Source organism: Jaculus jaculus, chromosome 19, assembly GCF_020740685.1.
Source record: "Jaculus jaculus isolate mJacJac1 chromosome 19, mJacJac1.mat.Y.cur, whole genome shotgun sequence".
Classification (NCBI taxonomy): Eukaryota; Metazoa; Chordata; class Mammalia; order Rodentia; family Dipodidae; genus Jaculus; species Jaculus jaculus.
In genome coordinates this window covers 23,601,542-23,613,875 of record NC_059120.1, presented here as the reverse complement: position 1 = coordinate 23,613,875, position 12,334 = coordinate 23,601,542, and the positions used below count along the sequence as shown (strand labels likewise).

General features: G+C 47.3%; 1 protein-coding gene across 5 annotated transcripts in view; it reads right to left on the bottom strand.

The window, feature by feature from the left end:
• Positions 1 to 12,334, bottom strand: part of Slc44a3 (solute carrier family 44 member 3) — a 110,623-nt gene that overhangs the window by 6,834 nt on the left and 91,455 nt on the right. For all 5 annotated transcript variants that reach the window (XM_045138787.1, XM_045138791.1, XM_045138788.1 and 2 more), the window contains one exon: positions 959 to 1,096. In XM_045138787.1, the coding sequence (XP_044994722.1) occupies positions 959 to 1,096 (138 nt within the window). The remainder of the gene's footprint in view (positions 1 to 958; positions 1,097 to 12,334) is intronic.

Genomic DNA, 12,334 nt, shown 5'->3' with positions numbered 1-12,334 from the left:
GATCCTGTCTCAAAGAAGGCGGAGCACAGACACCTCGGAGTTTGTGTCCTAGCTCTGTATTTGTGTCACGACATGCACCTCCACATCCACATAGACAAATCTTTCTAAAAACCGTTTAAAGCCAGGCATGGTGCACACCTTTAGTCCCAGCACTCTTGAGGCTGAGGTAGGAGAATCAGAGGATTGCTATAAATTTGAGGCAAGCCTGAGGATACACAGAGAGTTCCAGGTCAGGCTGGGCAAGAGTGAGACCCCTGCTTAAAAAAAAAAAAAAAAAAAAAAAAGTTACTCAAAGGAAAAAAAATAGGATTAAAATATTTACTCTAGGCCTTGCATAGTGGTGAATGCCTTTAATCCCACCACTTGGGGTACAGAGGTAGGAGGATCGCTGTGAGTTCGAAGTCACACTGAGACTCCATAGTAAATTCCAGCTTAGCCTGAACTAGAGCAAGACCTTACCTTACCTTAGAAAAAATACTGGCTCTAACCACTGGAAGTCCTAGAAAACACCTGAAGCCTAACCAGGGCTACCTCACGGGGCCGAGGAGCAAACACTGAGATCCCGAGGCACAGCAGCTTCTCTCCAGCCCTGGCTAACATGCAGCATGCTCCTTTCAAATCAACTGCTGTTCAGCTCACTTCTTCCATCCAAGTACTAACCGGGCCCGACCCTGCTTCGTTTCTGAGATCAGACAACAGTGGTGTGGCCGTAGACTCATCTAATTTCTCAAATCCCAGGTTCCTTTATTTATTTAGTCAAAAAAAAAAAAAAAATCTCAAGCCAGGTGTGGTGGTGCACGCCTTTAATCCCAGCCCTTGGGAGGCAGAGGTAGGAGGATCACCGTGAGTTCGAGGCCACCCTGAGACTCCATAGTGAATTCCAGGTCAGCCTGGGCTAGAGTGAAACCCTACCTCAAAAAACCAAAACAAACAAGCAAACAAACAAAAAAAATCTCACCTTTCCTAGAAAAATCATGAAGTTTCCGAAGCAGTGAACAGATGTGAAATGACTTGGACTCTTGGATACGATTGTGAGTGCGTCTTTTGCTGATGTTGAAAAGTTGGTTCCGTTAATGGCAGTGGCCGTGTATGCATCCTGAAAGCGAAAGACAGTACTTGAAAATAAGATGATTCTTATAATTGTCATTTTGAAGACAATAGAATGACAATACTAAATATGTGCAAAGTATTGAAAAATAGTAACGATAAACCTACTGTCTCTACCCATAACGAAACAACTCCAAGTCCTGCATCTCAGTCTATTCAGATGTATTTGCGTACAGTGACAGTGAGCAGAAAAGATGAATAAATACTTCTGATGTACAAGGCAGGTTCAACAGCCCACTTCACAAATGGAAATGATGGGTAACGCACACTCCATTTCTTTTTCAATGGACAGCAGAGTTTGAGAGCAGGAAAGGCGCTTTGGGTGTCAGAAAGGAAGCAGTCAGGCCCTACTGACTTGCGAGTTGAACCCAGTGGCGCAAGCAGGTATGGAGTTAGTAAAAGCTTCAAAGATTGGGCTCCCTTAGGCTCTTGCTAGAGACCAGAATTCCTTGCCCAGATTCAGGATTCATACTCAGTTCAAAGCCAACCAGCCACCCCCAGAGAGCGATGAAGAAACAGGCTGTGTGCTTGAGACCATCATGACTAGAGGCCGGGCAAATCAAAGCTAACCCACCCAGGCCAGGGGATGGTAGAGTCCCACAGCAGACTCCGCTTACAGAAGATGAAGACAGGCTTCCAGGAGCAGCTGACAGCCTCAGGAACAGCACAGCAAACAGGAGAATCTGCCCCCCGAGTATAACATGGCAAAGCATTCATGGAAACAGGGATGTTGAAGATCAGAGAAAATGGTAAGACTAGTAATCAAAAGCCGATCATATGAAAAAGAAGAGACAGAACAGAAAATAAACTGAGAAGTTCTAGAAATGAGGACTGGGAAGATTGCCAAGTGGTTAAAGGAGCTTGCTTATGAAGCCTGATGGCCTGGATTCAACCCCCAAGCCAACTACGTAAGCCAGTTGAAAAATGTCGCACAAGTGTCTGATGTTCCTTTGCAGTGGCAAGAGGCCCTGGTGTGCCCATTCTCTCTCTCTCTCTTTCTGACATAAATAAATTTATATACATACATATATATATATATATATATATATACATATATATATATATATATGCACTATATATTTTTTGGGGGGTTGTCAAGGTAGGATCTTGCTTTAGCCCAAGCTGACCTGGAATTCACTATGTAATCTCAGGGTGGCCTCGAACTCCTAGCAATCTTCCTACCTCCCAAGTGCTGAGATTAAAGGTGTGCACCACCACACCAGGCTTAGGAAATACATTTTTTAAAATTTTGGAAATGAGGGCTGGAGGGATTGCCTAGCAGTTAAGGCACTTGCTTGCAAAGCCAAAGGACCCAGGTTCAATCCTTTAGGACCTATGTAAGCCAGATGCACAAGGTGACAGATGTGTCTGGAGCTTGTTTGCAGTGGCTGGAGGCCCTGGCATGCCCATTCTCCCTATTTGTCTGTCTGTCTGTCTGTCTGTCTGTCTGTCTGTCTGTCTCTCTCTCTCTCTCTCTCTCAGGATTCCCATCACAGGAATCCAGGAAGGGCAGGCTGTGCATCCCAGACACATTACAGTTCAGGCTGTGGTAGCCACAGTCTCTCAGCCTCTGCCCCAGCCCACAACCCTATCATGTCCCTGTATAAACTGAGATTGTATGGACATGCCACATTATAGGGGGTAGCACAGTTTTTGTGGGGGATGCAGTTTTTGTGGGGTGCTCCATTTCTCTGAAACCTACCCTCCACAGTCAATGAATTAGCGATTTTATTTCTTATAAGCAACAAAAATAGATTTTGCTCCTTGACTAATATGATTAAATAATAGGTTAAATAATACTTTCTCATACACGCATTGACACCATAGATATTGGAGGGGGCCCCAAACCACTTATCTTTTCTTTGTCTCACGGCCCATTGAAAGAGGACATTACAACCATGGTGACAGGGAAATGATATATGTCTTCCTGCAGTGACTGTACTATGTCACTTCACCATAAGATTGCATCCTGAGTGCCACCATGAGGCTAGAATTAGTGACTAGACGATGAGAGAAGGAAGGGAGTGAGACTCACGACACAGGGTGTGCACGAAGCATTTCTGCTGCTTTGGCAATAGTGAGTTCACACTTACTCTGAAGGAAGCTGCTTTGGCAGTAGTGAGTTCACACTTACTCTGAAGGAAGCTGCCCCCTCGTCAGGCCTCTGGAAGATGGGCTGCACTGAACTGTCCACGTGTGTGCGTGTGCCCGGCCTGATAGCTCAGGGTCACATGCTAGGGCAATGTGCAGAGCCTGACAGTGTGTGGAAGGGATGGGCTGTGATGAGGCCTCGGGAGTACATGCTGTTACTCATGAAAATGAGTCGGGGAGGGCTGGGAAGATGGCTTAGTGGTTAAAGGCTCTTGCTTACAAAGTCTGCCTGCTTGGGCTGGCTCAAGGTTGATTTCCAGTGTACCTATGCGAAGCCAAATGCACAAGGTAAAAATGAATCAGGGGATCCTGGAGGCCAGGAAACAAGAGGTACTGGTATACGACTCTAAGTTTATGGCCACACAACATTCTTTGGGCATGTTCATAAAGAATCACGAAACATGGCCTGGAGAGATGGCTTAGAAGTTAAGGCCTGCGAAACCTAAGGACCCAGGTTCAATTCCCAAGTACCCACGTAAGCCAGATGCACAAGGTGGCACATGTGTCTGGAATTCATTTGCAGCACCTAGATGCCCTGGCACATCCATTTCTCTCTCTCTCTGCCTCTCTCTATATATCTGCCTCTTTATATCTCATTCTCTCTCTCTCTCCCTCTCAAATAAATAAAAATGAAAAAGAATCACCAAACAAGTGGTTATTTCTGTGTCTTGCTATTGAAGCTATAAAAACACAAAAGAGGGCTGGAGAGATGGCTTAGCAGTTAAGCGCTTGCCTGTGAAGCCTAAGGACCCCAGTTCGAGGCTCGATTCCCCAGGACCCACGTTAGCCAGATGCACAAGGGGGCGCACGCATCTGGAGATTGTTTGCAGTGGCTGAAGGCCCCGGAGTGCCCATTCTCTCTCTATCTGCCTCTTTCTCTCCCTCTCTCTCTCTCTCTCTCTCTCTCTCTGTCACTCTCAAATAGATAAAAATAAAACAAGGGCTGGAGAGATGCCTTAGCAGTTAAGCGCTTGCCTGTGAAGCCTAAGGACCCCGGTTCGAGGCTCGGTTCCCCAGGTCCCACGTTAGCCAGATGCACAAGGGGGCGCACGCGTCTGGAGTTTGTTTGCAGTGGCTGGAGGCCCTGGCGCGCCCATTCTCTCTCTCTCCCTCTATCTGTCTTTCTCCCTATGTCTGTCGCTCTCAAATAAATAAATAAAAACTGAACAACAAAAAAATTTAAGAAAAAATAAAACAAAAAAATTTTTAAAAAAAATCACAAAAGAGATGTAAGGAAGAGCTTTCCACCTGACAACTATAGGCCCTTGACCATATGTCCCAATGCTCATGCCTTGCCTGGGATTCAAGGCTCCCTTGGGTGTCTCCACCTCAGACTTTCATAGACTGTTCACCTGGGACTGCCCATGTTGCTGGATATGAGAGAGCAACAAGGAGTAGACCCTACAAAGTAGGGGTGCAGTCAAAGAGAGTGTGTGTGAGAGGACAGGGTGGCAGAGTTTGGAAGTGACATTTGAACTTGTCTCCATGCCAGCCATCTCTGTGGGTGAGGCAGAGGCAGGAGCCGGCAAGTGAGACCAGTAGGGATGTGACCATGAATGCCATCTGCCAGGCACTGGTGGGGCCAAGCAGAGGGGTAAATGGGGAATGGGTCTGGAGGAGCTAAAATCCCAATCTTGGTAGACTGAAAGGCTGTGCTATGGGATGAGGAGTAGTAGACAGTTTCGGGAGAACTCATGACTTCCACTGTATGTTTCTAGAATCTCCCCCAGACTGTCCTGTAAAAGTCCAGGGCAGATCTTCCTCACCTTCATCTCTTGCTGAACCACAAAACTGTACTTCTGAGTTGAGAAAGTAACTCACATTCAGAATCAGTTTCTCCCTGTAGACTGTAACAGTTTCCAACACCAAGCAGGCAATGCCACAGTGCACGGCCACCGGACAGCCTCTGACTCTGTCCTGACAATGTCACAGCCTGAGACTCAGTCCCCAGGACTCCCCCATCTCAGACTCCAGTCTGAGGCTGTTTTCCTATGCTTTTGGCAGTTGGCTAATAGTTGGGGATCTCATCACCCCATCCTTGGGAATTTGTCCCAGCAGCTCCCAAAACTCAGGGAGACAGGGACTGGATGTTGTGTTGCTGAGGACAGAGATGAAGAGATAACCAGTGTGAGCTAGAGGAGAAGACATGGCATCCACACCCTCTCAGGGTGTGCCCAGCCTCCAGGAACCATCTGGAAGTTCTCTGAAGCCTGCCTTTTCAGCTTTTACGAGGACTCACTGCATAGGCCTAATGGGAGCATGGGCAGTAAGGGTCTGACACGACCCCAGGACGTTGGTGAGGAATCCAGTAGAACTGGCTGTCTAGAGTCTTCCCATTCCTTCTTTAGGATGAGGGGCAGGACTCCTTCCGAAATGGGGGTCTCATCACCTACTGATTTAAGAACAGACTTTCCACAATCTGCCTTGGAAAGAAAAAGGGCAGGGAGGTGAGGGCAGATCAGAGAGAGAATCTGCTTCCTAAGGCCCAAAGCATCCAACACCATGGATTAAGAAATACCGAAGGCTATGGGAGTAATGAGCCAGGGATGGTGGCTAAATACTAAAAAAACAAAAACAAAAACAAAAAAGAAAAGACCAAAACAAAACAAAAAGCCTATCATAACATTGTAGTTATCTTCTCAATGCTGGGATAAAGCACTCTACCATAATCAGCTGATGGGAGGAAAGTGGTTTATTTTAGCTTACAGTCTCGAGAAGAAGCTCCATAATGGTAGGGGAAAGAATGACAGGAGCCGAGTCTGGACATCACCTCTGCTGCAGCAGGTGAACAACAGCAGCAGGAGAAATGAGCTGAACTTTAGCAAAGGGGAACTAGCTATTATACCCGTGAGCCCACCCTAATGACACACCTCCTTCAGCAAGGCCCCACCCCCAAACTGCAATCAGCTGGGAACTAGCTGAGTTTATAGGGGGTCACCAAATTCAAACTCTCAGACAATGGTGTCATTTCCAGCCAAGCCTTAGTGTAATGCTCACAGGGGGTCTTGATGGAGTTATAGTCAATGTCATGTGACCATGTATCCTCCAAACAGACTGACTAGGTGACAGTCTCAAACCAGAGGCCAGGCTGAAAGACATGATGATCTCGTCTGGAAGAAAATGCCAAGCCTGGGAACTATAATCTTCCCAGAGCTCTGGCTTCCCAACATCCCTACCTCAGCAGATGCCTTAGTAGTATCTTCGAATGTCCCAAAGGCCACACAGACCTGGCATGATCTTCCTCATTCATACCTGTGGCCTTTCAGTCTGCTTCACGGCTAGGGAGATGGCTCAGTGGGTAAACTGCTCGCCATGCAAGTGTGAAGGCCTGAGCCCGGAGCCTGGAGTGCAGGTAAAGGCGGACGCGGTAGTGTGTGCTGCGCCTGGAGCCCGAGGGCTCCCACAGCCAGGTAGGAGGAGAAGGCAGGAGAATGCCTGACATGTGCCATTGGCAAATGAGATCCTGCAAGGTGGAGAGCAAGGCCTGGCACCCAAGGTTGTTCTCTGACCTCTACGTGTGTACCACGGTGCCTGCGTGTCCCCTCTCTCTCTCTCTCTCTCTCTCTCTCACACACACACACACACATGCACACACACACACAACTAAAATAATTATTTTCTATCTGCAGGCAGGTATGCAACTTCCACATTGAAATAAATACTCGTGGCCAGCATTCATTGAGTGCCTACTGTATGCCGGTTCTAGGTTATCTTCCTGAACATCCACTCATTTAGATCTCAGCCAAGCCCGGTGAGGTGGACCCAGGCTCAGAGAGGCCAAGGTGGCATGCCCGGCCTCATTCATGTGCTTCCCTGCAGCCCCCCGCCCCGACCCCCAAATGGTTCAAAACAACACAGAGATGGTCTCGTGAGATGTTGCGTTAGGGCAAGCCAAGAACGTGGCAAGATGGTTTTGAGGAAGGAGGCAGGGTTCAAGCCCGCTGTCACCAAAGACTGCTACGTGCCCTCCACAAGGCCTTGTCCCTTCTCAGGAGCCCGATTTTATGTCTTGTAAAAGGCACCTTTCAAGCTGGGCGTGGTGGTGCACACGTTTAATCCCAGCACTCGGGAGGATCTCTGTGAGTCTGAGGCCACCCTGAGACTACAGAGTGAATTCCAGGTCCGCCTGGGCTAGCGTGAAACCTTACCTTGAAAAACCAAAACCAAAAAAAAAAAAAAAAAGGCACCTTTCGCTCTAAAGTTCTGCATTGGAAATGCTCACGTTTGAGGAGTGCCTCCCTGTGGACCACACCCCTCCTGTGAGCTCATTACCTGACCATAGCTCAGGGGAATATTCATCATGGGTCCTATTGTTCCCATTTCATAGACACTTCTAATTATGGAAGAAATAAAATGAGAGAATTATGTGTACTTTTAGGTAATAAAATAAGCTAGGTTACCTTTGTATTTTGAGAGGTCCCCAAGCATGTTACCCTCAGCTTTTCCATGCCACAGTGAACACCCAGGGTCCTACTGAGAAGAGCCCTGGGAAATGGGGCCCAGGGGCGAGGGGATACAAGACTATAACCTATGTAAAACAATAGTTCTATACATATATATGTATATAAAGTGAAAATAAAAAATAAAGAAAGGACACTACTTTTTTTCCTTAAATCAAAAATGAAACCCACATGCTCCACGCTGGGTCCTGGGTATGTCGCGAACAGCCGCCCGTCCCCCCAACCCCTCCGCCCCCCCCCCCCCCCCCCGAGCTGCCGTGGCTGCTTCTCTTTGGTGGCAGGACTGTGAACTTGAGTTTCTGTTGACTCTTCAACAAAGTCAGTAAGAATTTCCCTCCACAGGGAAGGAAAGGGATTTGCCAAAAAAAAACCATGCCATGAATAGCCAGCTTTATTCCTAGGATGGCTTCCGAACAGAGTTCTGACTTGACTCACTCAAAGCAGAAACTACGAAATCCAACTTGAGAAACTGGACAATAAGCAAATACCACCGCAGCACTGATACTTTCCCCAGAATGGAGAGAAAGTCAGCGAAGGTCACTGATCGCCGGACAGAGCTGATACAGCCCCAGTCCTATAAAAAACTTGCGGGAACCATCCCAAACCAGTTTGGTCCTGGGTTGTTTTTTTTTTGTTTTTTTTTTTTTTTTTTTTTTTTTAATCATGAACACATTCCCAGTGGCTGCGCAAACAGCCTCGGGCCTTCTTGGGCCTGACATTCACTGTTCAGATCCCTTCAGGTATTCACTGGTGACCGGGCCACTACCACCACCAGTGAGATGGATGGTGAGTGGGCAAGCCAGTGGTGTCTCTGGGGGGCTGAGAGGAAGGAGGTGGGGCCCCGCTGAGCATGCCTCGCCGCTAAGCCAGCAGCAGGCGAGTGCTGTGTTGTTCCTTTGACATTTACTGGCTTTCTTTTTTGCTTGATTTTCAGAATGGCTTTGTTATTTCCCTGCTCATGATAGAATGAACAAAATCTAGAGCAGCCTACAGATATGGAAGAAAGAAAATCACAGTCTCATGATCTCATGTCACCTGTACCTCCCCTCAACATCGCTCAGACACAGGGAAGGGTGGGTGGACAAAAGTAAGTACCCGAGACAGACTGCACTCAAAGTGGGCATGTTCATCAGAGCGAATGTTAATGTGACTTCACCAAAACAAAGTGAAACTCAATCCACATTAATGGAGTGCTCAAACTTCTGACAAGCCGTACAAGACTTAAGTTTCTTTTAAATATTTTATTTTATTTTATTTATTTTTTTTTTAAATTTTTTTTTTGTTCATTTTTTATTTTTATTTATTTGAGAGTGACAGACACAGAGAGAAAGACAGATAGAGGGAGAGAGAGAGAATGGGCACGCCAGGGCCTCCAGCCACTGCAAACGAACTCCAGACACGTGTGCCCCCTTGTGCATCTGGCTAACGTGGGACCTGGGGAACCGAGCCTCGAACCGGGGTCCATAGGCTTCACAGGCGAGCGCTTAACCGCTAAGCCATCTCTCCAGCCCAATATTTTATTTTTTGAGAGAGGGAGAGAATGGGTGTGCCAAGGCCTCCAGCCATGCAAACGAACTCCAGATGCATGTGCCGCCTTGTGCATCTGGCTTATGTGGGTCCTGGGGAATCAAACCTAGGTCCTTTGGCTTTGCAAGCAAGCGTCTTAACTGCTAAGTCATCTCCCCAGCCAAGACTTAAGTTTCTAAATGAGAAACTTTCTAAAGCCATCATGAAAACTGTTAAGGGGGTAGAATACTTTTTTTTTTTTCCTTAAAATCATGTTTTCAGTTTAGGCAGTGTTGACAATAAAAGACAAAAAGACCTCTATCAAATGTCTCTGGTCTGTTGATCTAGTGGTTTTGTTATCATCAGAACACTGCTAGGGTTTTGAATAGAGCGTCTGACGATGTCAGCCTCCACACCCCTCCACGTCTGCGCAGTTCCAGCACTGCCGGGCCGGCCACCCACCACCTTTACCTGTCCTGCAGAGCCCCCAGTCTCTTTGGGAAATGCCCTTTCTGACCCCTGTCATGTCTGCAGTGTTGTGTGTTGAATAGATAAGTGAAGATGCTTGTGGCAAACCAAGAATGTCTTCCAAATAGTATTTCTATCTAATTAATTTACATGTTTGTGTCTTTAATAGACAATGAGAAAATATCAGTCTGTGACAGGCAGGGGCGATAAAGATGGAGCTTGGATCAAGGGTTCACAGCAAGTCCTCGGTGATAGATAAGCCCTGTCCTCCCTCAGCTCTGGAACAAGCCCAAGAGACAAATGCATCGTGCCAAACTTGACCCTCTGCAGGTCCAGGAAAGCTCTGTGCCCTGCAGCGCAAACCCTCGGAACACGGGATTGCTTGAAAGTGTTGCCTTGACCCAGCAGGCTCCCCTGCCCTTCCACAGTGCTGGGTTATCATTAATCTCATTTGACCTACACATCATCGGTGGAGGAAATGAGCAGACCAGAAGGGAGGCCTGCTTTTCTGTAAGGCCAAATTAGACTGTGGATGCGTGAAATGGGAAAGGCAGGGGATGGGGTGCTTGGGCTGCTTCTGACTTCAGCCTCTGCTAGTGACATTAAATAGGCGGGCTGGTGTCTCCTCACCTCCCTCCTCCTTTCTCTCACCCTTGTCCAGGTGGGATGGATGAGGCTACGGCTTGTGGGGATCATAGTATAGATTCTCACGTGTTCCCCCTATGCTCCTGGGGATGCTTTTCTGCCTTTGAGCCTCAGTTTCCACATTTGTACCAGGGGGCTGATATCTACTGTTGCAGTCAGGTTCACATTGCTGGTAGAAATCACCCAACTAAGAGCAGCTTGTGGGAAAAAAGAGGTTTATTTTGGCTTACAGGCTTGAGGGGAAGCTCCATGATGGCAGGGAAAACAATGGCATGAGCAGAAGATGGACATCACTCCCTGGTCAACGTCAGGTGGACAACAGGGACAGGAGAGTGTGCCAGACGCTGGTAAGGGGAAACTGGCTGTAACACCCCTAAGCCTGCCCCCAACCTTACACCGCCTCCAGGAGGCGTTAATTCCCAAATCTCCATCATCTAGGAACCTAGCATTCAGGACATCTAAGTTTATGGGGGGACACCTGAATCAAACCACCACATTCCGCCCCCGGCCCCCATAAATTGGTAACCACACGTGATGTAAAATGCAATACTTTCAGTGCAACTTTCAAAGTCCCCACATTATTTTATCAATCCTAATGATGTTCATAATCCAAGGTCTTTTAACTGAGCCATAACACCAAAAACAAAATTACCCCCAAAACCATAATGGCACAGAATAAACATCACACTGCAAAACATGGCACTGGGCATAGCAAAGACATATTCAACCAATACAAGATTTAAAACAACCAGGGTAAACATCAAACTTTGTAGCTCCAAGACCAACAACTCTAGTTAGTGACAAATCCCCAAGTCTGATTAACTCTGACCAGCAACCATTGTCTGGAGTTCTAATTCCGCCCCTCCAGCGGGCTGCTCACAGTCTTGGAACACATCCAGCGTCGGCAGCTCCTTAGCAGCCATCTTGTGGTCCCGGCATCTCCACTGGGTCTCCACTGCAACTCACGGTCCAGCCTCATGACTCCATTTGGTCTCCATGCAGCCATTCAGCAAACCAGCTTCATAGTGCCCATGGTGGTTTCCAAAACACAAGACCATGTTGCAAATTCAATCACCCTCTCTTTCCTGCATATATTATATTCCACAATGCCAGGTAGGTTGCTGTGGTGGTTTGATTCAGATGTCCCCCACAAACTTAGGTGTTCTGAATGCTAGGTTCCCAGCTGATGGAGATTTGGGAATTGGTGTCTCTTGGAGGTAGTGTATTGTTGGGCGCAGGCTTATGGGTGTTATAGCCAGTGTCCCCAAGCCAGTGTTTGGCACACTCTCCTGTCCCTGTTGTCCACCTTATGTAGGCCAGGGAGTGATGTCCACCCTCTGCTCATGCCATCATTTTCCCTGCCATCGTGGAGCTTCCCCTTGAGCCTGTAAGACAAAATAAACATCCTTTTCCCTCAAGTTGCTCTTGGTTGGGTGATTTCTACCAGCAATGTAAACCTGACTGCAACAGTAAAGTGGTACCAAGGAGTGGGATTGCTGCTAGACACCTGACTGTGTGGCTTTGGCCTTTTGGAGCTGATTTTCAAGAGGAATGTGGGAGGATTTGAAACCTTGGCCTAAGAGATGCCTTGCAGTGCTATAAGTACAGCTTGGTGGACTATTCTGGTCAGAGTTGAAAGGCCTGAATGCAGTAAGAACTATGGACTATTAAGTTTGGCTTATGAAGGTGAGAAAGAGCTACAAATGGTTTGTGTGAGAGGATTGCTGTTAAAACTAGGTCCTGAGAAGTTATGCAGGGTGGCATTGTATAGAAATGGACTGGTGTGAGCACAGCGATATGGCACAGGAAAAAATGAAATCTTTGGGTGAACTGCTGCCTGTTCAGCTGCAATTGAGAGATTACAACCTTTGAGATTGGGCCAGCTGACCTGCACTGGGGCAACAGGAAGAATGTAGACTCTTTTGAAGGGGCCTGAGTGCTCAAGGAGTGTCCTGTTCTTCAAAGTCTGTTTTATTCCCTGCTGGATTAACAAGTTG